Below are 22,015 nucleotides of genomic sequence, written 5' to 3'. Positions count from 1 at the left end.
TGAGCCTGCTGAGCGCTGCCGCCTCTGGGAAGTGATTCCCCTGCCCTGGCCCGGCCTCGCCCTGGCCGCCCCCGGCAAGATTTCCAGGGGCTGGCTGAGGGAGTTTCTCAATCTGAGGAGTCTGTTGCAGCTAGCCACACACTTCTGGATGTGAGTACTTTGTACTGGCCCCAAAGCCCCAAACCAGTGGTGGGATCTTGTGCCTCTCAAGGCCCTGTCTAGCCCTGTCCTGTCTTCTGGGGCCTTGCTGTGGGACAGGTAAGAGCTCTCTGAACCATAGCAGGAGAAGGTGGGTGGAGGCTTGGCCTTGGGAGGTTTTACTTTCCTTGTTGGAGTTTTTCCGTGTTTTGAGGCAAAAGTAGATCAACACCCGCACCCCAAAAACCTGAGGCCTTTCTGACTTCCAGCTCCCACATCAGCAGTAAGGGTGGAGGAAACTTTGGGGGTCCATTCAGACACCTTCCTGGAGCTGGATTCGTCCCTACTGTACTCACCTTCCCCTCTTCCTGGGGACCTGCTCTCTGGCCTGTCCCCTTGAGCTCTTAGAATATGATTTGTCCCCATGGAGACCCATTAACTCTGCTAAATGTTGAGGTTTTCCTACTGCCTCACTCAGGCCTGTGTCAGCTGTGGGCCTTGTGGTTCACTGGAGAAGTCGCTAGCAGGGTGATCTCAAGGCAGGCTGCATTTCCGGGAGGTGTGCAGTTTGGTGAGCAAGGCTCTTGTTTTCTCTTTGGGAGAGGGAAGTGAGAAAGGGGGAGCTTGTTTGGAGCCATCAGCCTGTGATCCTAAAGCTGTTAGAGCTGGCATCCAAGTGAAGCATTGGGGGCGTGTAGTTGAGGCAGATGTCCCATGTTCTCTGCTGCCTGCCTGAGTGGACCCCTGGGTTACAGGGGAAGGGCAAGCTGTTATGGGGAGTGCCAGCTGACTCCCTGGGAACTACTGCCTGTTTCCACCCTTGGTACAGAGGGCACCCAGCTGCCCTGGGGTGGAGCTTTCTGGGGAGGGCAGCTCTCCGAAGCCATGAGCAGGCAGGGTGGCTGCCTTGAGTGCATGGCCCAGGGACAGCCTAAGGGCCCCAGAGTAAGGCCTCTTTGTGGGCTGCTACCCTCCCAGGTTGCAGAAAATGCTCCCCTTTGAACTGCCATTGGTACTATCTCCTGGAGAGTATCCAGCCCCGCCCAGGCCCTTAAGTCCTCGTTCCTAGGTTTAGAATCTTATTGACATTTCTAGCTGAGAAGCCATGTTGCCCCCTGGTTTGAGGGCTCTGCAGTCCCGTTATCTAGGTGGGATCTGGCCCTGTCCTTTGATCATTGTGTGATCCTGAGCAAGTTGCTTAACTTCTAGGTTCTTGTGAGGATTAAATGAGTGGATTAATTAAAGTGCCTTTAATTAATAGACACTTAACCCAATGCCTGGCACAGGTTAAGTTCTTAATAAGTGGGAGCTGTTATTTGGGGGCACTTGTTGAAAGTACAAGTTTTAGAGTCTCTCCTGGAAACCTTGGCCCAGTGGGTGGATGAGCCCTGGGAACTGGCATGAACAGGATCAACGCTCCCAGCTGAGTCCTATGATTGGGTGAGTTTAGAAAACTTTGATCTGAAGCCTGGTTCCTGGGCCACTTCTAATCTAGGCAATCCTTGTCTTCAGTGATTCGCATTAATTGGCAGCATCCGGGAGGTAAGGTGGAGGCAGGACAAGAAGCATCCTGAGCTGGCGGAGCTGCTGTCTCCACTGAGACCAGCAAGCTGCTCCTCCTCCCACAAAGTGGCCCAGTTGGGCTGGAGCTCAGATAAGATTTTTCTAGGAAGAAAAGTTCCTAAATCTCTGTTGCCAAGAAATGATTTACGTGAGACAAATTCTCAAGAATTTCCACTGGAGTCCCCTAAAGCAGGAGATAATTCCTCTAAACCGCGAAGCTGGTGAAAACAGCCTCTCTGCTGTCCCTGAGTAATGTGGCTCTCGTGTTCTCCAAACAAAGGCTAGAATGTTTAAAATCAGTGATGGGAAACAGCAGACATGGCCCCATGTTTATTATGCTGAACTTCATGTGCATTCTCCTAACCCTAAGCTTGATCGTGGTGGCAAGGCTGAGTCACTGGCTTCCCCTCCAGCTTCAGCTCTGCCTGGACTGAGAACCCAAGGCTTGGGATAAGGGGGCTTGTGTTGGCTAGGGGGCTACTTGGACCTGGGGGTGAGGGCACTGGAGGAGAAGTGAATTTCCCTGCCCTTGAGGAGCAGTCTGCAATCTGAGGTCGTGTTCCTCCCAGCCACCCTTTGTTGAGCTCCTACTGTGCATGAGGGACAGCCTCTAATCAGAAATTCTTTTAAGCCCAGGAAAGAGTCACTTTTATTCCTACTTCACAGTCTTGGAGGGTAAGGCTCAGAGGCTAGCAAGTGGCCCAAGAGCATTCCAGCTGTGACGGGACCCAATCCTTGTTATGCATTAGAGTCAACGGGAGAGCTTTTAAATATAGCAATGCTTGGACCACACCCCAGGCCAATTAAATCGGAGTGCCCAGAGATGGGTGGTTTTAAACGATCTCCAGGTAATTCTAATGTACAGCCAGGGTTGAAGTGGCTGCTTTAGACCAGAGCTGCTCATCCTTTAATGTGGCCCGGATAATTGGGGATGCACTTAAAAAGCTGACTGACTCAGCAACTCGCCAGTAGGGCCCAAAATTCTGTGTTACTGACAAGCTTCCAGGTGATGCCGATGCTGCTGCTCACTGCAGACCAATACACAATGTGGCTGGTCACCTGGGCATCTGCTTTTTAAGATTCACTGTCAGCCATTCACAGTTGGCCCTGAGGGTCTCTAATATGTAGTGACTCGTAACTCATTTATCTTTTAAATCTAGCGGTAGTATAGGTGTACTTTGGAGCCAAGACATGGGTCAAGAGCTGCCTCTTAATTAGACGATGAGCCCAGCTTCAGCTTCTTACAGGCTGTTTTATTCTCTGCTCATCACCCCTTCCCTTCTTTGTGTATGTGGGTGCAGTGGGAGAGCTACTGGTCTCTGAGACTTTGGGTGAAGTTTGACTTATTCTTGCAGGAGCCTCATGACACTTGAGGAAAGTGTGATCAGGCAAGGCTGAACATGTGCCCAGAGAGCAGCGAGGGGCAGGTGGAAGCAGGCACTGAGGGGAGGTCTGGGTGGACTTGGGGAGTTGGGGGCCAAATCTAAGGCTGGGCAGGACCTTCTGAAGGTCAACACAATTCTTACCCATTGTCTTTGGAGGGCCCTGATATATTGGAAGTAAAATGCAATGCATCTGGCAAACAACAAAAGTCTAAATCTAGGACTTGTCACAAACATGCTACCTGAGTCAAATAGTTTCCCTGGATCCCCTGAGAGGCCCTATATTGAGACTTACTTCCATGGATGGTGAGGGAAAAGGGAAAACCTGTTGTTGAGTGAACTTGGCAGGTGGCCTAGGTAGAAGGCACAGCTTTAGGGCATGGTAGGTGGGTGGTCAGGAAGGTGCGACAGCGTCCTGGGACTGAAACAAGGGTGGTTGGCCTCGGAACAAGGCAGGAGCCCAGCTTGATCAGCCATAAGGATGACAGTCAGCTGAGCCACTGAGCTGAGCGAGGCTCTCAGCCCCCCGACTGGGCCCAGCTGGGGTGACAGATGGTGGAGAGGCCTCAGCCATAGAAGGTAGGGGATTGTCCAACAAAGGAGCAGTTGGAGGCTGTCCCGGAGCCTGCTTCCTAGCCTTGCATGGGCATCTAGAATTCAAATCTTCCCTCTGGGGCCTCACAGGGCCCTGTCCACACCTCCACCTAGAGCCCTAGCTTTTGCTCTCCCTGCGTCTGGTTTCCTGGCTAGGCTTCCGCCCTGCAGAGAACCTGGCAAAGGAGCAGCTGGACAAGGCTTCACTTGGCTGTCAGATGCCCCTTTGCTGTTCCAGCCCCACAGCTGGGGTGACACAAGACTTGCCACCTTCCTGACCAGTAAACAGTGAGGGTTAAGGCCAAGACACCAGGTGGGATAGGGAGCCTCTGGTGCTAGGTCCCATCCCCTAACTGGGTAGGGAAGCTGGGTCTCAGGCTAGCCCCTCCCTCAGCAGGAAGACACACAGTGCTGCTGAAGAGCCAGGCTCTGTTCTGAGGGCTTTATACTTAACTCAGTCCTCAACTCGAGTAGATGCCCTATCCAGTCCCAGGTTATAGGCCAGGAAACAGGTATAGAGAGGGCAGGGGACTTGTCTAAGATTACCCATTCAGTAAGAGTTAGAACTAAGATCCAGGCAGTCTCAGTCCCCGGAGGCTCTTGTGGGCCTTGTCTGGGATAGGGCTCACATCAGGGAGCAACTTCAGGGAGTGGAAGCACAGCTGAGTGGGACAAGTCTGTAGAGAGGAAAGAGAAAGTCCAGGTAAGAGTGGGGAGAGGAACAGAGCGAGGAAAGTGGGAAGCCAGCCCCTGTATTTTCAAACACTACCTGAAATCAACACAAGAGGGAGCTCTGATGTTAGAAAGGCCACTCTCCTACAAGTTAAGGAAAATTCACGTAAAAGAGGAGCAACAGAAAAGTATCAAGGTCAAATCCCATACAAAGTTGCAAGATAAAGGAATGAGGAACAGAATAACATCCCTCTGATGTGGAAAGTGTACCAGGAAACCATCAAAACTGTAACCTCTTTCAAAATGAGGTAAGATATTAAGGAAACAGTACAAGGCAGGAAAGCCGCAAATCGGAATTGTAAGTCAGCCCAGGCAGTCTGTCTAAACCTGCGCCCCTAAGCACTGTACCAGCTGCCACTGGAAAGAGACGAGACTAGACGTTCCATTGGGATTCTCATCTTGATATACCACTAACTTGCTGTGTGGCCTTGAATGACTCATTGTCCCTGTCTGGGACTCAACTACTTAGAGCTACACTGTCTAATATGGGATCAACCAGCCATGGTTGGCTATTTTAATTAAAATTAAAATTTTAGTTCCTCAGTCATCATACTAGCCACACTTCAAGTGTTCAGTAGCCACATGTGGCTAGTCCAAAGACAGCAAAGATTTAATTTTCATCATTCTGGAAAGTTCTATTGGCTGATGCTGAGTTAGAAAGTTTTAAACAGGAGCTAGGCAGGTGATGTGAGTGCAATGGCCCAGGTGTAAGACAACAGGGAGTGGTGGGGACTATGGTAAGCGGGGAAAGCTTGTGTCCCATCTAAAGGGCACAGCTGCTACTTAGCTCTAGCCAATTTTGCTACATGAAATGTAGGCCTGTCTCCTAACTTAAGAAAAGCAGGAATCAGGAGTTTGTGAAAACTCAAAATTTCTAAACAAAAATGAAATTTTACAGATGGTATGAATCAAGTAAAACTCTTGGGCCTCGCCTTGATTCTGTAATTTTGTGGCTCCTACCTGTTTTTTCCTGTGCCAAGCCACTCCCTCTTCTTCCTTGCTTCCCATTTCTCACCCGGGTTGGAAGCTGGATAAATGGTGGAATGAATGAGGTGCCACTCCTTTCTGATGGTGGCTTCAGAACTGTGTGACCAAAGTCTCAGAACAAGGCTTTGAGTTGCCTAGTAAACTTGGTTCCCTTTGTGTGACCCAAAGGGACATGTTGTCCAAAGTCCGGGGCATACTGGAGACAGGGATGGGGTTTAGGTAGGAGATGTGACATTCCTGAACAGGCCAAGTACTAGATGGGACCACCCAGGATTCAGAAGCAGATGACATGTGGAGGTGTGAGGGGGTGGGGGGTGGAATATAGTACTCATTTACCCTATCCCCCCCCCCCCAACCAACCTCTGCTCATAACAGCAGGGAGCCAAGGGTGGCAACAGACCAGACACAAAGGAAAGGACTAGAATAATTTGTGGTGTTTCTAATCCAGCTGATTCTATAGGAGCATCAGTTCTGTTAGGGATCCCTTCCCTGAGAGGTGGCCCATGTCTGAACAGTTCATCCCAGGATTGCTTAAAGCATGAAGGAGGAGGGCTGCAGACAAAGATCAGGCAAATATTCTTGGGCTATGGGCTAACGTTTGAATGTAGCTGGGGTCTTCAGGATCCCCTGAAATAAAGGCTACCTGCCCCTGGAGGAGCCATGGAGCTACTCAGAGCCACTGCTCCCTACTGTGCTGGGGAAGACCACAGCACCTCCAGAGACTGACCAGCTCTCCCAGCTCTGCCTACTTCTACTTCCTATACCAGGGGCCGGGGGGTTGGGGGGGTGTTTAGAGATTTGGGAAGTGTTCATCTAAAGCCCCTTTCAGTGCCGCAGGCAGCTTCGGGGGAGGTGAAGTTGATGGGAATGAGGGAAAGGAATCGGCAGAGGACCCTGGGCTTCTGTGGTTAACTGCATCAGGCAGTTCTTGGCAGGAGTGAGGTGTGGATGGGCTCTGTTGCCCTGGCTGGGAAGAAGAAAGGAAGAGGTGGTCGTGGGGACAGTAAAGGGTAGAATAATCTAAGCTGGGGGAGGAAGGGCACATTCTGCATCCCCAGCTGGTCTTAAGACTCATGCCTGCCTCGTCCCAGGCCCTCATGCTCATCTCGTATCTTCTCCCCACTTGTCTGTCACCCTCTGCTGCCCTGGGCTAAAGAGTCACCATGGCGACTGAAGACTCCATCATCCGCATCCCCCCCTACCACTACATCCACGTGCTGGACCAGAACAGCAACGTGTCCCGCGTGGAGGTTGGGCCAAAGACTTACATCCGGCAGGACAATGAGAGGTTGGTGTCAGGACTGGGCCATCTGGAGACGTGGGGGCGAGGAAGCCCTCTTAGTCTGCCAGCATGATCGTCTACCTCCTTCCTGTTCCCAAGCAGAGCTGTCCCTCACATGGGTGACAGGGAGCTTTCTCTCCTATTCATTAGCTCCTTTCGAAGTTGAAATGGGGGTCCCCTGGGTCCTCACACTACTTCTCACCCTCCAACAGGGTCCTGTTTGCCCCTGTGCGCATGGTGACTATCCCCCCACGCCACTACTGCACAGTGGCCAACCCAGTGTCCCGGGATGCCGAGGGCTCAGTGCTGTTTGATGTCACAGGACAAGTACGGCTCCGCCACGCTGACCTAGAGATCCGGCTGGCCCAGGACCCCTTCCCCCTGTACCCAGGGGAGGTGTTGGAAAAGGTACCCAGCTTGCCTCCCTTATACTCCACCTGTCCTGCCACCTTGTCCTAGGGCTCTGCACTGCTTTCTGCAGGGAAAACAAATTGGGGCGGAGGATGGGGGGCAACATTTGCTGGTTCTCACCAGGGGCAGAATCGACTGTTTGTGCCTCCACTCACCCTCCACTCACCCTCCCCAAACACCCCCTTCCCCTTCACATGCCCACAACAGACTTGCCTCTCCTTCAAGAGCCGTCAGCCCATCTCGCCAGCTATTCTTCCAGGCTCCAGAGCCTGACGGAAGCTCCTGGCCAGTCTGGCACTAAATGACTTGTGCCAAGAGTAAGCATTTATTCACTCAAATAGTGCCAGACAGTGGTGGGCAGTAACAGCAATGGTGGAATAGAGGAGGTCCAGGCTCAGATATCTGTGACTGTTCCACGGGAAGGCATCGCAGGCCTGCCCTTCCAGCCAAGCCCTTGTCCATGTTGTCCTCAGGGCCTGGGCTTGAGCGAGTGGGCATCCTGCCTTCATTTCTGCAATGTTTCTTCCACCTTCACCTCCTTGCCGTTTTATACTGTTTCACTCTGGGTCCCTCTGCAAAGCATGCTTCTTGATGCTGGAAACATGATAGCATGACCCAGGAAGCTTTGAGACGTTGCTGTCCATTCCGATGCAGACACTGTAGGGAAGAAGTATGTGTGTGTAGAGATAGAAAGTGATGAGGAATGATTAAAATATTAACCCTTAAGGAATCTGAGTGAAGAGTGTAGGGGTATTCTTTATACTCTTCTTGAAACCTTTATTTAAGTCTGAAACTCAAAAATTTAAAATCATCCGTATCAAGGTCCTTCCTTAGACCAACTAAATCCTGCTCTGGGTGGGGTGTGGTAGCGGGTAGTGAGTGCCAGTACTTAAAAGTTTCCTAGAGCAGAGAGAAAGCTTTCCTCATCCTGCCTCTTGAACCTCTGCTTCCCCAGCAGCCCCAGCCCACAGCAGCTCATTCTCTCAAACCCCATGTGCGCCAGGCCAGGAGGGCTGGGCCTCTTCCTCCTTGGAGCCCAATGCCTCTGAGACATTCCTTTTCTAGTCAACACTTGCCTTCCTTCAGTGGGCTTGCCCTGCCCGTACCACTTTCTTGCCCATCTTCACCGAGGTGGTACCTGGCTTGGGCCTCCCTTCCCCCACCCTCTTGTCCTCCTGGGAGCCTCACTAATGTCCTTGCAATGACCCTGTCAACATCTTGACCTTTTTGACCTCAACTCTGACCCTTGGCTCTTCTGTTCTGCTTCAGCCCTGCCCACTGCCATGTCCCCTCTGGACTTGGTTATTCTCCCACTGGCCCCCCCTTTGAAATTAAACTCAGCTTCTTCCTGACCATCAGTCTCCCTTTCCTAGCCCCCCTCTGTTGTCATGTCCCCTCAAGGCTTTGGATCCCATCTTCTATCCCTCAGACTCTCTTCCTGGTCTCTTTCCTACCCCAACTGAACCTTACAATTTTAACATACTTCTTGTGCACTGGTGTGTTGCTGGACTGGCAGCAAAACCTGGTCCTGGATCGGTCTTCCCCCCTCTTTCTGTTTTCGCACCCAGAAGGGGTTTCCTAACCTTTCGGACAGACCCCCTAACACACAATATCGTAAGTAGCAGATGGGCTGTTTGGTTTATTCCATCCCCAGCCTTGTTGATCAGTTCTCTTCCTTCCCAACCAGCTTTCTCTTCATTTTTCTGTGTATGCTTCTAAATATTTATCGTTCTCTATTCTGTTCCTAGTTTCTGCCCTCTCACTCTTGAACAACTTGGTCACTTAGTTAGAAATTGAGGCTAGGATCTGGATCCGTGTCCTTTCCCGTACTTTATACCTACCTTTATCTCGTTTCTACCTGTTGGAGCCTGAGGAGGTTCCCCTCCATCAGGTGGACCCGGGAACCCGACTCATCCTCTGTCTCCTGAGGCCTTGCTCCCCACCCAGAGCTTCTGTCTCCTCTGTCTTTACCTTCTCCGCTACTGCTGCCTTTCTCTTGGCCAATAAACATGCTCTGCCTCTTCCATCCTTTTCTGGCCTTAAAGGCTTACTTGCGTAAGCTTTCCATTCTGAAGAATGCATTCATGAGGCTGTGAAATCCTCTCTGACTTCCACCACCTGTACCCGCTCTCCATTTCAGAGGTATCTACTATCATCCTTTCAGGGTATACACATGCAGATATGTTTATGCGTTCACATAAGTATGTATCTAAAACTAGTATTGATTATAACCTATTTGCATAAGGACTATCGCACCATGGTGTGCCAGTGCATTTTGGATGAACTTCTGCATATTGATGCATAAATCATCTCTTGTTTAGTTGTTGTATGCAATTCCATATGATGTATAGAATTTCAGCCATTTCCCTATTGAGAATCATTTAGGATGTTTCCACTTTTTAGGAAAAAACAGTACTGCTATGAAAATCCTTGTCTGTGTGTCCTTGTGCACACTAGTTTCTTTTAAGCGTAGAAATTTATTTTTTATTTTTCTTTCAGGAAGATTAGCCCTGAGCTAACTACTGCCAGTCCTCCTCTTTTTTGCTGAGGAAGACTGGCCCTGAGCTAACATCCGTTGCCCATCTTCCTCTACTTTATATGTGGGATGCCTACCTCAGCATGGCGTGCCAAGCGGTGCCATGTCTGCACCCGGGATCTGAACCGGAGAACCCTGGGCGCCGAAGCGGAATGTGTGCACTTAACCACTGCGCCACTGGGCCGGCCCCTAAGCGTAGAAATTTATTAATTTCTGGAACTGCTGGGTCCCAGGATATGCACACGAAATTTGTATGGGCTTCTATGAATGGTCTTGTGAATCCAATTTCTAGCTTTTTCCTGCTCTCTCTTTCCTTTCCTACTTACTCTTTGATGACCACTTGTGCTTAATGCTCTCTGCCGTATTCCCTCACAAGCCCCTGCCTCCACCTCCACTGAACTTGCTTTGGCAAAGCCCCAAGACATCCTAGCTGCAGGCCAGGCCCAGTGCACAGTCATTCTGTGTCTCGTGGGCCATCTCAGCCACATCCATTGTTGATCCGCCCTCTTATTAAAACGTGTCTTTACATTTTGCTCTGTGGATGTCTTTTCCATCTTAGATGTCTCCCTTTCCTCCCCTGCCCCCTCTGCCTTCAGCTTCTGTCCTGAACTTCCTGTGTGCCCTCTTGTGCTCTTGTGGCTGTCACTACTTTGTCTATGTTGAAGACCAACCCTACACATTAGCTGGGAGCTAGAGACTTGAGTCCCCTAACTGCCTAGAGGAAGCCCTCTCCTGGATGTCTCTCAGCCACAACGTACTGGACATCCAAACCTAACACTTTCCCTTACCCTCAAATCTGTTTTTCTCTTATATTCCTTGGTGATCTTAACTTGGTGATACTACTGGGTACCCAGTCACTAGAGCTGGAAGCCTGTGACGGTGTGGGGAATGGACTGGGAAGAGATGGAGATGGCAGCCAGGAGACCAATCAGGAAGACATTTCCATCACTGAGGCAAGATATGTTAGTGGCTTAGGTGAGGGTGATGGCAGGGATAGATAAAGGGAGACCTGAATTTGCAATAGGTCAGATAGGAAGTGATGACAGTAGATGTGGGAGGTGAAAAACATGCTGGACTATATGCTCTTCCCAGATGATGACCACCTTCTCCTCCTTCCACACCTTTGTATCAAAACCCAGTTCGTCCTGTGGCCAGCCTGGTGGCACAGTGGTTAAGTTCATGCATTCTGCTTCGGCAGCCCGGGGTTTATGAGTTCAGATCCTGGGCGCGGACCTACACACTACTTACTCATCAAGTTATGCTGTGGCAGCATCGCACGTACAAAATAGAGGAAGATTGTCACAAACGTTGCTCAGGGACAATCTTCCTCAAGCAAAAAGAGGAGGATTGGCAACAGATGTTAGCTCAGGGTTGATCTTCCTCACCAAAGACAGACAAACAAAACACAAAAAAGCCAGCTCTCCTTTGAGCCCCAGTTCAAATGCCACTTTTTGAGGGCCTTCTCTAACTTCTCCTTCATCTGAACTTCTATAACCTCTCTCCCTTGACGCTCTCCACAGTCGTCTTGAGAGAATGGTCTGTGACTGTCTTGTCACCTGCTGGAACTTCAACTTCAAGAAGACAGAGGAAGGGGGGTGTGTCCTGCCCCCACCACACCCAGCTAGGTGCCATGCATATGGAAGGTGTACAGGGAGGGGCTTGCCTGGGCAATACACCTCCAGCTCTGCCTCTCTCCAACCCAGTGTGTAGTCAGTGAGTAGGGCAGAGTTATTTGACTTTCTCTGCCATAGGGCTACTCTAGTTGGAGTAAGGAACAGCAGGTAGACGGAGGTTCAAGTCCTGATTCTGTTCCTTACTAGTTGTGTGACCTTGGTCATGTCCTTGGGCCTCTATGAACCTCTCTTTCCTTGCTTTCCTGCCTCTCTCAGAACATTGTCAAAGATCGAGTGAAGTCCTATTTGTAGAAACATTTCTACAAACTTCTAAAAGGTTTGGTTACTTCCTTCCTCATGAGGCGCCATGACTGGAGTCAATGGCTATCTTGTGACCATGAGGTAACCTTGAAAACAAAGCCACATGCTTAAAACATGCCTATTCTAGCAGTTTATACCCTCCCACCTCCTTAACTTCCTAGGGAGCCCCAGTGCACACTAAGCCATGAGATACTCATTCATTCAGCTTCCCAGGTATTTCTCCCACATCTCCCATCAAGCCCTTTACCTGGTTTCCTACCTCGATTTCTAGCTGAAAACAACTTCTAAACACTTCCTGCAGAGGAAGGTGTGTCCTTGGCTCATCAGCAGTGACATACTCTTTCTCTGTCAACTCTTAGTTCTTCAGACCAAATGGGTTCGGGACTACCCCTACCTTGTACATTGCAGTCAGAGTCTTATTTGGGACATGTAAAGATTGGTGCTATGGACTCTGACTGCCAAGGTATCAGATTTGACTCCTGGGGTCACAGCACTGAATGCCCCATGGCCTCCCTTTTCCCCCTATTAGGACATCACCCCACTGCAGGTGGTTCTGCCCAACACTGCCCTCCATCTTAAGGCACTGCTGGATTTTGAGGATAAGAATGGAGACAAGGTGGTAGCAGGAGATGAGTGGCTATTTGAAGGACCTGGTAAGTTCTTTCCATCGGGCCGGAGTCGGGGTCAGAGGCTTCCTGCCTTCCCGTCATAGCCCTGATACCTTCTGACCCTCAACCTGCGCCTCATCTTCCCTTCCCAGGCACTTATATCCCCCGGAAGGAGGTGGAGGTCCTGGAGATCATTCAGGCAACGATCATCAGGCAGAACCAGGCCCTGCGGCTGAGGGCCCGCAAGGAGTGCTGGGACCGGGACGGCAAGGAGAGGGTGACTGGTAAGGTTGTGAAGGGGCACTGAGGAGGGTGGGCAGGCTGTGCCTCCGACTGCCCAGACTGCAGGGAAGTAGGAGAAAGTTGGGGAAAGCCACTTGTAGCCTGGGAGGAAGTGCTTCCCCGGGATCTTTTGTAAGCTCTTAGGGGCTGCCCACAGCTTTTCCTCTACCCACCTTCATGCTGGCACTACCACAACCCTGACCCTCTTCCCTCCCCCGACCCTTTAGCGTGAGCTGGGGGCGGTGGCCGAGTCTGTTTCTAGATCAACAAAGCAGGTGTGCGCATACCATTAGCAATTGTATTTGACAAATGTGATGTAGTAAGCAAAATGTCTTACCAAATGCAGTGCCTTCTGTGTGCCAGGTGCGGTTCAAATGCTTTACAAATGGCAACTTATTTAGTCCTAACAACCTCGAGGCACTGCTATTTCCATTTTCTATGTAACAAAACTGAGGCACAGAAATTAGGTTACTTGCCTGGGTTTACGGCCGGGAAGGGCGAGGCTGGAACTTGTACCCAGGTGCTCTTGCTTCTCCAATAAACCAAAAGACGTCCACAGCTGTAACTGAGGCAGTTCTGCTGCCCTCTTTAGGAGAAGGAAAAGAGGTGATCTTTGGAGCTAAGAGAAGGCACAGCAGGGTGTTGGTGGAGCAGCAGCTTGGGCACTTAGAAGGGCTTTTTATTTATTTATCTATTTATTATTATTTTTTAAGATTTTATTTTTCCTTTTCCTCCCAAAGCCCCCTGGTACGTAGTTGTATATTTTTAGTTGTGGGTCCTTCTAGTTGCGCCATGTAGGATGCCGCCTCAACATGGCCTAACGAGCAGTGCCGTGTCCGCGCCCAGGATCCGAACCCGTGAAACCCTGGGCGGCTGCAGGGGAGCGCGCGAACTTAACCACTCGGCCAAGGGGCCGTCCCCAAGAAGGGCTTTTTTATTCCCCTGAGTAGAGATTGGTTTTCCTCTGGCCTCAAAGGAATAAAGACAAGGACTCCTGTCAGGCCCTTGAACCTGGGGGCATTGGCATCTTCTCACCTACAAAGTTCTGCGGGTTCCCAGTTGGCTGAGGAAAAGGGCAGCTCAGGAGCAGGCCGGGTGACCTTTGACCCTTACTCTCTGCCCTTGGCTCAGGAGAAGAATGGCTGGTCCGCTCCGTGGGTGCTTATCTCCCAGCAGTGTTTGAGGAGGTTCTGGATTTGGTGGACGCTGTGGTCCTCACAGAAAAGGTTTGTGCTCTGGGGGCTGTGGGTTAAGGGCCCCTGGGGTAGGGACTACTCAGAGTGGCAGAGATGGTGGCAGATAACATGAAAGTAAAAGAGAAGCAATGTTTCTATGGTAACTAAAAGAAAAATTCAGAGGTTAGATCACTTGAGGGTTATCCTGGGTCATCTGAAAGGCTTAAAAAGCCCTCCTGGGTTGTTAGAAACTCTCATTCAGACCTGGGAGCATTTAGTGGCCAATGAATGGGGTTCCCAGGCTCCCTGAGGAGGTTGGAGGTAGATTTACTCAAACGCCCCGACATCTTGCTCTACAGACAGCCCTGCACCTCCGGGCTCGGCAGAACTTCCGAGACTTGAGAGGAGTGACCCGCCGCACTGGGGAGGAATGGCTGGTGACAGTGCAGGACACGGAGGCCCACGTGCCCGATGTCTATGAGGAGGTGCTGGGAGTCGTGCCCATCACCACCTTGGGCCCCCACAACTACTGTGTGATTCTCGACCCCGTTGGACCGGATGGCAAGAACCAGCTGGGGCAAAAGCGTGTAGTCAAGGTAAGCACCTCGGCCTCCCCCAGAGGCCTGCCCTGGGGGTGACTGCCCGTGAACGGCCCAAGGCCCTCCGACCTCTCTCCCTTCTCTCCTCCCACCCCCGGTGCACACTCTAGAAAGACCAAGCTTGTCGTGGCTTCCTCTGTGCCTTTGCACACTTGGTTCTAGCTCTTGAAACAGCGTCCCCTTGAATTCACTTGCAGCCTCCGACCTCGTTACACACTGCCTCTTCTGGGAGTGCCCCCTGGCCCTGCCCTGTGCCAACAGAGCTAGAAACTTTCTCTCATATTTCACATCCCTTTGTTCTGGAAACTTTGTCATCCTGCATAAAACAAATCTCTTAGTTTACACTTTTCCCTACCCCCTACCTCATCCCCTCTTTGAACTGTGGGAGTTGGCAACCTTTTTCTGTAAAGGGCCAGGTCGTAGAAGGTTTAGGCTTTGTGGGCTATATGGTCTCTGTTGCAGCTACTCAACCGTGCTGTCATGTCAGCATGTGCAGCATGCAAACGAACGAGTGCCACTGTGTTCCCTGAACGTTTTATTTGCAAAAATAGGAGGTGGAAAAAGTAGAAACAACTCAAATGTTCATCAGTTGATGAATGGATAAAAAATTGTGGTATATCCATACAATGGAATATCATTCAGCTATAAAAAGAAATCAAGTACTGGTAAATGCTACAGCATGGATAATCTTGAAAGCACTGGAACAGAAGCAATAGAAGCCCAGTGTGAACGACCACATATCGTATGATTCCGTTTACATGAAATGTCCAGAATGGGCAAATTCATAGAGACAGAAAATAAACTAGTGGTTGGTGGAGGGTAGGAATGGGCAGTGACTGCTACCGGGTGTAGAGTGTCTTTTCAGGATGCTGAAAATGTTCTGGAATTAGATAGTAGTGATGTTGGACAACTCCGTGGATACACTAAAACAACTGAATTGTATACTTCAAATAGGTATATTTTATGGTATGTGGGTTATGTTTCAATAAATATATATTTTAAAAAATAGGCAGCTGGCCAGATTTGGCCCAAACATTAGGGTTTGCCAACTCTGGACTATGTCCCAAGAAGAAAAGGCATGGGAGAAACAAAGGGCAATAGATTAATTCTTAACTGTTGCGCTTGTGAAGACCCAGGTCCTGACAACTTGCAAAATTTTTCAAGGGCAGGTTTGACCAGACGAGCTCTGCAGGCATTTGTAGAGAGCCTGACAGCCCAGATAACACTTCACTGGATTACTATGTGGGGGTGGGGGAGGTGCTTGTCCTCAGCACAAGCCCGCAGTCACGCAGAGCTGAGGGAGGTGCCATCAGATGCACCCGCGACCCTGGGTGGCAGCTGCTCCTAACCCCGCATCTCCCCACTAGGGAGAGAAGTCTTTTTTCCTCAGACCAGGAGAGAGGCTGGAACGAGGCATCCAGGATGTCTACGTGCTGTCGGAGCAGCAGGGACTGCTGCTGAGGGCCCTGCAGCCCCTGGAAGAGGGGGAGGGGGAGGAGAAGGTCTTGCATCAGGCTGGGGACCGCTGGCTTATCCGTGGACCCCTGGAGTATGTGCCGTCTGCCAAGGTGGAGGTGGTTGAAGAGCGTCAGGCCATCCCTCTGGACCAGAATGAGGGCATCTACGTTCAGGACGTCAAGACTGGAAAGGTAACAGCGGAGGGATGGGTACTGTCACTGCCGTGTGGCCATGGTGGTGGCTTGCTCTGGGTGAGTGGGTGACGCTGATGAGGAGGCCCATGGTAGAGACAGGGGAGCACCGACAGCGGCATCGGAGACAGCAGGCTGCGAGGTCTGAGGGTACTCTGTGGAGTATTTGCTTTCCCTTTGTCTTAAATATCTAACTTCAAATTCCAGAAAACCCCAAGGGAGAAGATGAGCTAAGTTTTAGGATGGAAAAACTATCCCCACTGCGGATCCCTCCCTTGAATAAAGGACTGACCGCAGTGTGGCCTGGGAACAATAAGAACTGACCTCCTACCCCATGCTCTTATCCTGGCGGAATGCTTTCTCTTTGCCCCCTTGCCTGAAACTATGACCTTGGTTTGACGTAGGGTCACATCTCTGACCTCTTTTTCTAAGCATCTGACCTAGAAATAGAGCTCAGAATCCTAGGAAATGTTAGTGTATGCTGTCTATTTCCTAGGATTTTATCTGTCCCTGGGATGTCCTCCAAGCTGCCCCATGAAGGAGCATTCCAGAGTAAATAATATCGAGCACTTACCATATGCCAAGTTCTCAGCACTAGACGTGTGAGATATCATTCCTTCCTCAACCCTATGAAGTAGCCACTATCGGGTCCATTTTGCAGATGAGGAACTGAAGCACAGGGGTGAAATAGCTTGCCCAAGATTACCAAGCTAGCTGACGGCGAACTTGAACGCAGCCTCGTTCCAGAGACCATTCCAGAGACCACGTCTGACCACGACACTGTGCTAGCCTTGAACTACCTCGGTGCTGCTCCAGGACTGCTGGGTGGGTCTTTCTGCCGCTTCCCCTAGTGACATCCTTCCTCCTTGTCTTCCCTCAAGGTGCGTGCTGTGATTGGAAGCACCTACATGCTGACCCAGGACGAGGTCCTCTGGGAGAAAGAGCTGCCTCCTGGGGTGGAGGAGCTGCTGAACAAGGGGCAGGACCCTCTCGCGGACAGGGGTGCGAAGGAGACGGCCAAGACCCTTCAGCCCTTTGCTCCCCGGAACAAGACCCATGTGGTCAGCTACCGTGTCCCTCACAACGCTGCTGTGCAGGTGTATGACTACAGAGAGAAGAGAGCTCGGTGAGGGGCCTGCCATGAGGGGGTGCACGTGGTGGGAGAGGCTCGCCATGTGTCTGACTCCTGGCTCCCTCTGCAGCGTGGTCTTTGGGCCTGAGCTGGTGTCACTGGGTCCTGAGGAGCAGTTTACGGTGTTGTCCCTCTCGGCTGGGCGGCCCAAGCGTCCCCACACCCGCCGTGCCCTCTGCCTGCTGCTCGGGCCTGACTTCTTCACAGACGTCATCACCATTGAAACTGCAGACCATGCCAGGCTGCAGCTGCAGCTTGCCTACAACTGGTAAGGGGTAGGGTGTTGAGGAAGGCTCCTGAAGTGCCGGGCTCATGATGAGGGCAGAACGCCTGACTCTATGCCATGGTGTGGAGGGAAACCCAGGGGTTCTTGCAAATCCAGTCTGATGCCCAAGGGAATGACAGGGAAGATGCAGGCTCGCCTCCTGGGAACAGGATTTTGGGGACATGGCAGAAGGACACTCCCCAGCTCTCAGCATGTGTTCAGCCAAACACATAACTGAAAGTTTTTAAAACTATTGGACGTGACCAGTGGGAGTGGGCAGTGTGGGCAAGGGGTCAAGATCATGTGCTCGGGGGCCCACTGCCTGGGTCTGCATCCCAGCCCCGCTGTTTGCTAGCTGTGGACTGGGTAAGTGACTTTCCTGTCACTTTCCTGTAAGTAAGTACTTTCCTGAGTTTCCCAGTCTGAAGAATGAGGATGACAGCATGACCATCAACTCCACAGGGAATTGAAAGGATGCAGTGAGAATTAGAACAGTGCCCCAGACATAGTTAGAGCTCAAATGGCAGTGATTAGAGTTAGGAGAGACAAGTCATATTCAGAAGCAATGCTCGACAGCCCCCAACACACATTCCTCACCTCTTGGCTAAGTGACCAGGACCATGACACAGGCAGATGGGGCACTGACATCTTCGGGGTCACTACAGCATTACAACTGAGAGCAGAGACCCTGGAGCCACACTGCCTGGGCTCAACTTCCTGGCTTGCCACATATTTTGTGACTTCAGTTCTGTTATATAACCTCTCTAGACCTCGATTTCCTCATCTGTAAAATGGGGATAATGCTCATCCCCACCTCATAGGGTGGCTGAGAGAATTAAATGGGAACATGTGTAAGTTTCTTAGGACCTTACCTGGCACGTGGTGGGCCCTAATTAGCATTCTCTATCATGCGAGACCTTGCCCAGCCCCTGAGGGTGGCAGTCAGAGTCCTTTTAGAAGGTGAGAGATTTGTTTCTGGGAGGAAAACGGCTTCCCTATTCTAGGCCTTTTTGCTCACAGGCACTTTGAACTGAGTGACTGGAAGGATCCCCAAGAGACAGCCAAGCTCTTCTCAGTGCCTGACTTTGTGGGTGATGCCTGCAAGGCCATCGCATCCCGGGTGCGGGGGGCTGTGGCCTCTGTCACCTTCGATGACTTCCATAAGAACTCGGCCCGCATCATTCGCACTGCTGTCTTTGGCTTTGAGACCCTGGAAGCCAAGGGGTCTGACAGCATGGCCCTGCCCAAGCCCCGGGACCGCGCTATCTTCCCCCAAAATGGCTTGGTGGTCAGCAGCGTGGATGTGCAGTCAGTGGAGCCTGTGGACCAGAGGACCCGGGACGCCCTGCAACGCAGTGTCCAGCTGGCCATCGAGATCACCACCAACTCCCAGGAGGCAGCCGCCAAGTGAGTGAGGCCTTGGGGGCCCAGCTGCTCACATTGCCCACTGCAGGCCAGACCTCTCCAGGGTCCCCATCTCCAGCCCACTGCCGGGACCTGGATAGCATGGCATCCCCTGATTGTTAGCCTACTGTCATCCTTACCTAGCTGATAGTATGACCTACTTAAAATGTGACCAGATGCCACCCCTGCTCATGTGGCTTCTCACCGTGTGTATGCTAAAAACCAAGCTCATTTCTATGGCCTTCTAGGCACCCTGGGGTCCAGCCCTGCCTGCCCGCCTCTTGCCTTCCAGCCTTCCCCCAGGCTCACATGCTCCAGGGCCCACCAGCTCCTTTCTGTTCCTCAGATGCCCACCTTGAGGCCTTCTGCACTGGCTGTCTCCTCTGCCCAGAATGCTCTTCCCCTAGAGCGCTTCAGGGCAGGCTCCTCCTTCTGGCCTCAGCTCAAAGGTCACCTCCTAGGGGAGCCCTTTTCTTTCTCCTGCAACTGACACAGCACCCTCTTTGCCCAGTCATTATTGTATCACTCATTTTCAAGGAACTTGTCATTGTCTGAAATCATCCTTGTCTACTTGTCTTTTCCCCACTGGAAGGTAAGTTGTATGAAAGTAGGGGCCTGGGTCACAACTGTGTTCCCTTGTGCCCAGAATCATGCCTGGCTTGCAGTGGACACACTGCCTTTGCATGTTGAGTGCCTCCTGTGGGCCAGGGTCTGTCCCGGGCACCCAACAGATTGATGGTCCCTGTTCTTGGAGCTCCCATTCCAGCTCTGGCCCCAAGCCAGCATCTTACCTGTCCCCTCTTCCATCCAGGCACGAGGCTCAGAGACTAGAGCAAGAAGCCCGTGGCCGACTTGAGAGACAGAAGATCTTGGACCAATCAGAAGCTGAAAAAGCTCGCAGGGAACTCTTGGAGCTGGAGGCTCTGAGGTGGGTTGAGAACTAAAGGAAAAGATGGCCGAGGGTCTTGGGAAAGCAGCTGGTTGGGGGAGCTGGGTGAGTGTGAAAGCTGCTACAGCGTAAGGTCAAGGCCAGGTCAGGGCTTGGTTGGGCTTTCTCCTGGCTCTTGCCTGACTGCCACCACCGCCTCCAGCACTGCTGTGGAGAGCACTGGGGCTGCCAAGGCAGAGGCGGAGTCCCGTGCAGAGGCAGCGCGCATCGAGGGAGAGGGCTCCGTGCTGCAGGCCAAGCTAAAGGCAGAGGCCCTGGCCATTGAGACGGTGAGTCCGGGAGATGCCCGTGGAAGGTGTGGCCTTGGGGTCTGGAAGAGGCCAGATCACTGCAGTCCCTGAAGCTGAGTAGGATACCAAGTACCCTAATGTAAGGCCCTATTCAAATACTTGGTGGTTTATGAAGTCCTTTGCCCTATATTAATTCACCTAATGCCTGCCTGGAAGGAAAGGATTATTATGACACACATCTTACGTGTAATACATGCTCAGACACTGGCCAGCTTTGTACCAGGTATTGCATATGTTTCATATGCATGATCTTATTTAATACGTGAAATCCCATTAAGGTAGGTATTATCTTCATTTTACAGACGCGGGACCTCAGGCTTGGATTCAGGGCTCTGTGGGTCACTAACTAGAGGTCATATAGCCAGGTTCACACATGACTGACTATAAGTTCACAATTCTGTCCCTTCCATCTCAGTTCCTCAGGCTTGCTGGCTAGGGTGACTTGCTGGACAGTTGCCAGGGGCCACACAATCGAAAGAATGATGGGTTTTCCCCTTCCAGGAGGCTGAGCTCCAGCGGGTAAAGAAAGTACGAGAGCTAGAACTGATCTATGCCCGGGCCCAGCTGGAGCTAGAGGTGAGCAAGGCCCAGCAGCTGGCTGAGGTGGAGGCGAAGAAGTTCAAGCACATGACGGAAGCCCTGGGCCCCAGCACCATCAGGGACCTTGCTGTGGCAGGGCCAGAGATGCAGGTGAGTCCGGAGAGTGCAGGGGGGATGTGTGCATGTCTTGGGATGAAACTTGGAACCAAGAAGGCAGAGCTAAGGAGGCAAACACAACATCTAGGGAGATATTGGGGGTGAGGGGAGGTGGTGACGAACTCTCTCATATCCTGTGTCCTGACCTGCATCATTTGAGTATGGTGTCATATCAGGCACTGGACTAGGCTCGGCAGTGAGCTGGGCCTCCTCGGGGAGATAAACAGGTTGGAGCACTTGTCACAGACCGATGTCCTAAGGAAGTCAAGCAGGGTGATAAGGTGAAGGAGGAGGTGATGCTTCATGATGTAGTTGGTTTAAGGAGGGTCACTCTGAAGAGGGGGATAAGTGAGCCCTCTGTAGAGTTGCCAGGGGCTTCCCAGGAGAGGCTCCAAGTGCACAGACACAAAGAGAATGAAACCTGGTACATTGAAGGAAGAGAAAGGACTGGATGGCTGCAACCTGGCAAGTAAGGTAGGCATGGGAGCGGTCGGAGGCAGCTGCAGGCAGGGCCCAGATCTTTTAGGCCTTCTAGGCCATGAAGAGGATGGACCCCTCTGGTTCCCCTTATGCTCCTCGCTTATCACTGACTAATGCTATGAGGATGGCTTGGGTAGAAGTGGATGGCAGCCTGCCCCAGGCAGACGAGAGAGGGGACCAGGGCCTGACTCCATCTTCTCGTTTTCCTCTTGCTCCTTCCAGGTGAGACTGCTCCAGAGCCTGGGCCTGAAATCAACCCTCATCACCGATGGCTCCACTCCCATCAACCTCTTCAACACAGCCTTGGGTCTGCTGGGGCTAGGGTCTGAGGCCCAGCCTCCGGTCAAAAAAGCAGCCAAGGGGCCCGACCCCCAAGAAGGCCTACCTCTCCAGTTCCCTGCCGCCCCTCAAGCTCTTGGAAGCAAGAGCATCATGCCTTAGCTCCATACTGTGCTGACAAATAAAACTCACACTTCTGGGCATTTAAACTGTTTTCTGTCACCATAAGTCTGCAAACATAAACTCACAAGGGAGTTTAATGGCGGGAAGGAGATACCCCTCAAATCTTGAGACAGTTAGTAGGGACCGTCCCCATCTGTAAAGTGGAGAGGAAACTGAGGCAGGGAGAAGACTAACCTGAAGCCACACAGGTAGCAACGGGGCCCCAAAGTCTTACCAACCAGACTGGCTTTTTAGCAGTCAGGCTTCCTAGACCCCAGTGGGGAGAGGTGATGCTGCAGGTGAGAGGATGGGGCCTGCCTGGCCGGCCCCTCGGGGTGGCTCCTGCGCTAGCACCATCCCTTCTCGCTACCAATTCCTCCAGAAGCCCAGCTTGCAGCAGGTTCTGGAGTTTAACCCACTAGCTGTAGGTGCGGCCATCCTGGCTTCCTGCCGCCCCCACACCCCAGCACATGGGAGGCTCCCTTT

At 51.7% G+C, this 22,015-nt stretch overlaps 1 protein-coding gene across 2 annotated transcripts; it reads left to right on the top strand.

Annotated features, from left to right (window-relative positions):
* Position 1: 1 nt before the first annotated feature.
* Positions 2 to 21,576, top strand: MVP (major vault protein). 2 transcript variants are annotated; one of them, XM_046666613.1, is made up of 15 exons: positions 2 to 150; positions 6,553 to 6,684; positions 6,891 to 7,086; positions 12,089 to 12,212; positions 12,320 to 12,451; positions 13,581 to 13,675; positions 13,984 to 14,220; positions 15,591 to 15,872; positions 16,754 to 16,998; positions 17,075 to 17,272; positions 18,290 to 18,676; positions 19,485 to 19,601; positions 19,765 to 19,891; positions 20,414 to 20,602; positions 21,311 to 21,576. In XM_046666613.1, the coding sequence occupies exons 2-15, from the start codon at positions 6,560 to 6,562 to the stop codon at positions 21,527 to 21,529; spliced, it is 2,673 nt and encodes an 890-aa protein (XP_046522569.1). In that variant the 5' UTR covers positions 2 to 150; positions 6,553 to 6,559; the 3' UTR covers positions 21,530 to 21,576. The 2 variants fall into 2 exon arrangements, with proteins under 2 accessions (XP_046522569.1, XP_046522570.1); XM_046666614.1 differs by having other exon boundaries at positions 42 to 258.
* Positions 21,577 to 22,015: the final 439 nt, after the last annotated feature.

Source organism: Equus quagga, chromosome 7, assembly GCF_021613505.1.
Source record: "Equus quagga isolate Etosha38 chromosome 7, UCLA_HA_Equagga_1.0, whole genome shotgun sequence".
NCBI lineage: Eukaryota > Metazoa > Chordata > Mammalia > Perissodactyla > Equidae > Equus > Equus quagga.
The sequence above is the reverse complement of the archived record's forward strand: the minus strand, read 5'-3'. Positions and strand labels throughout refer to the sequence as shown.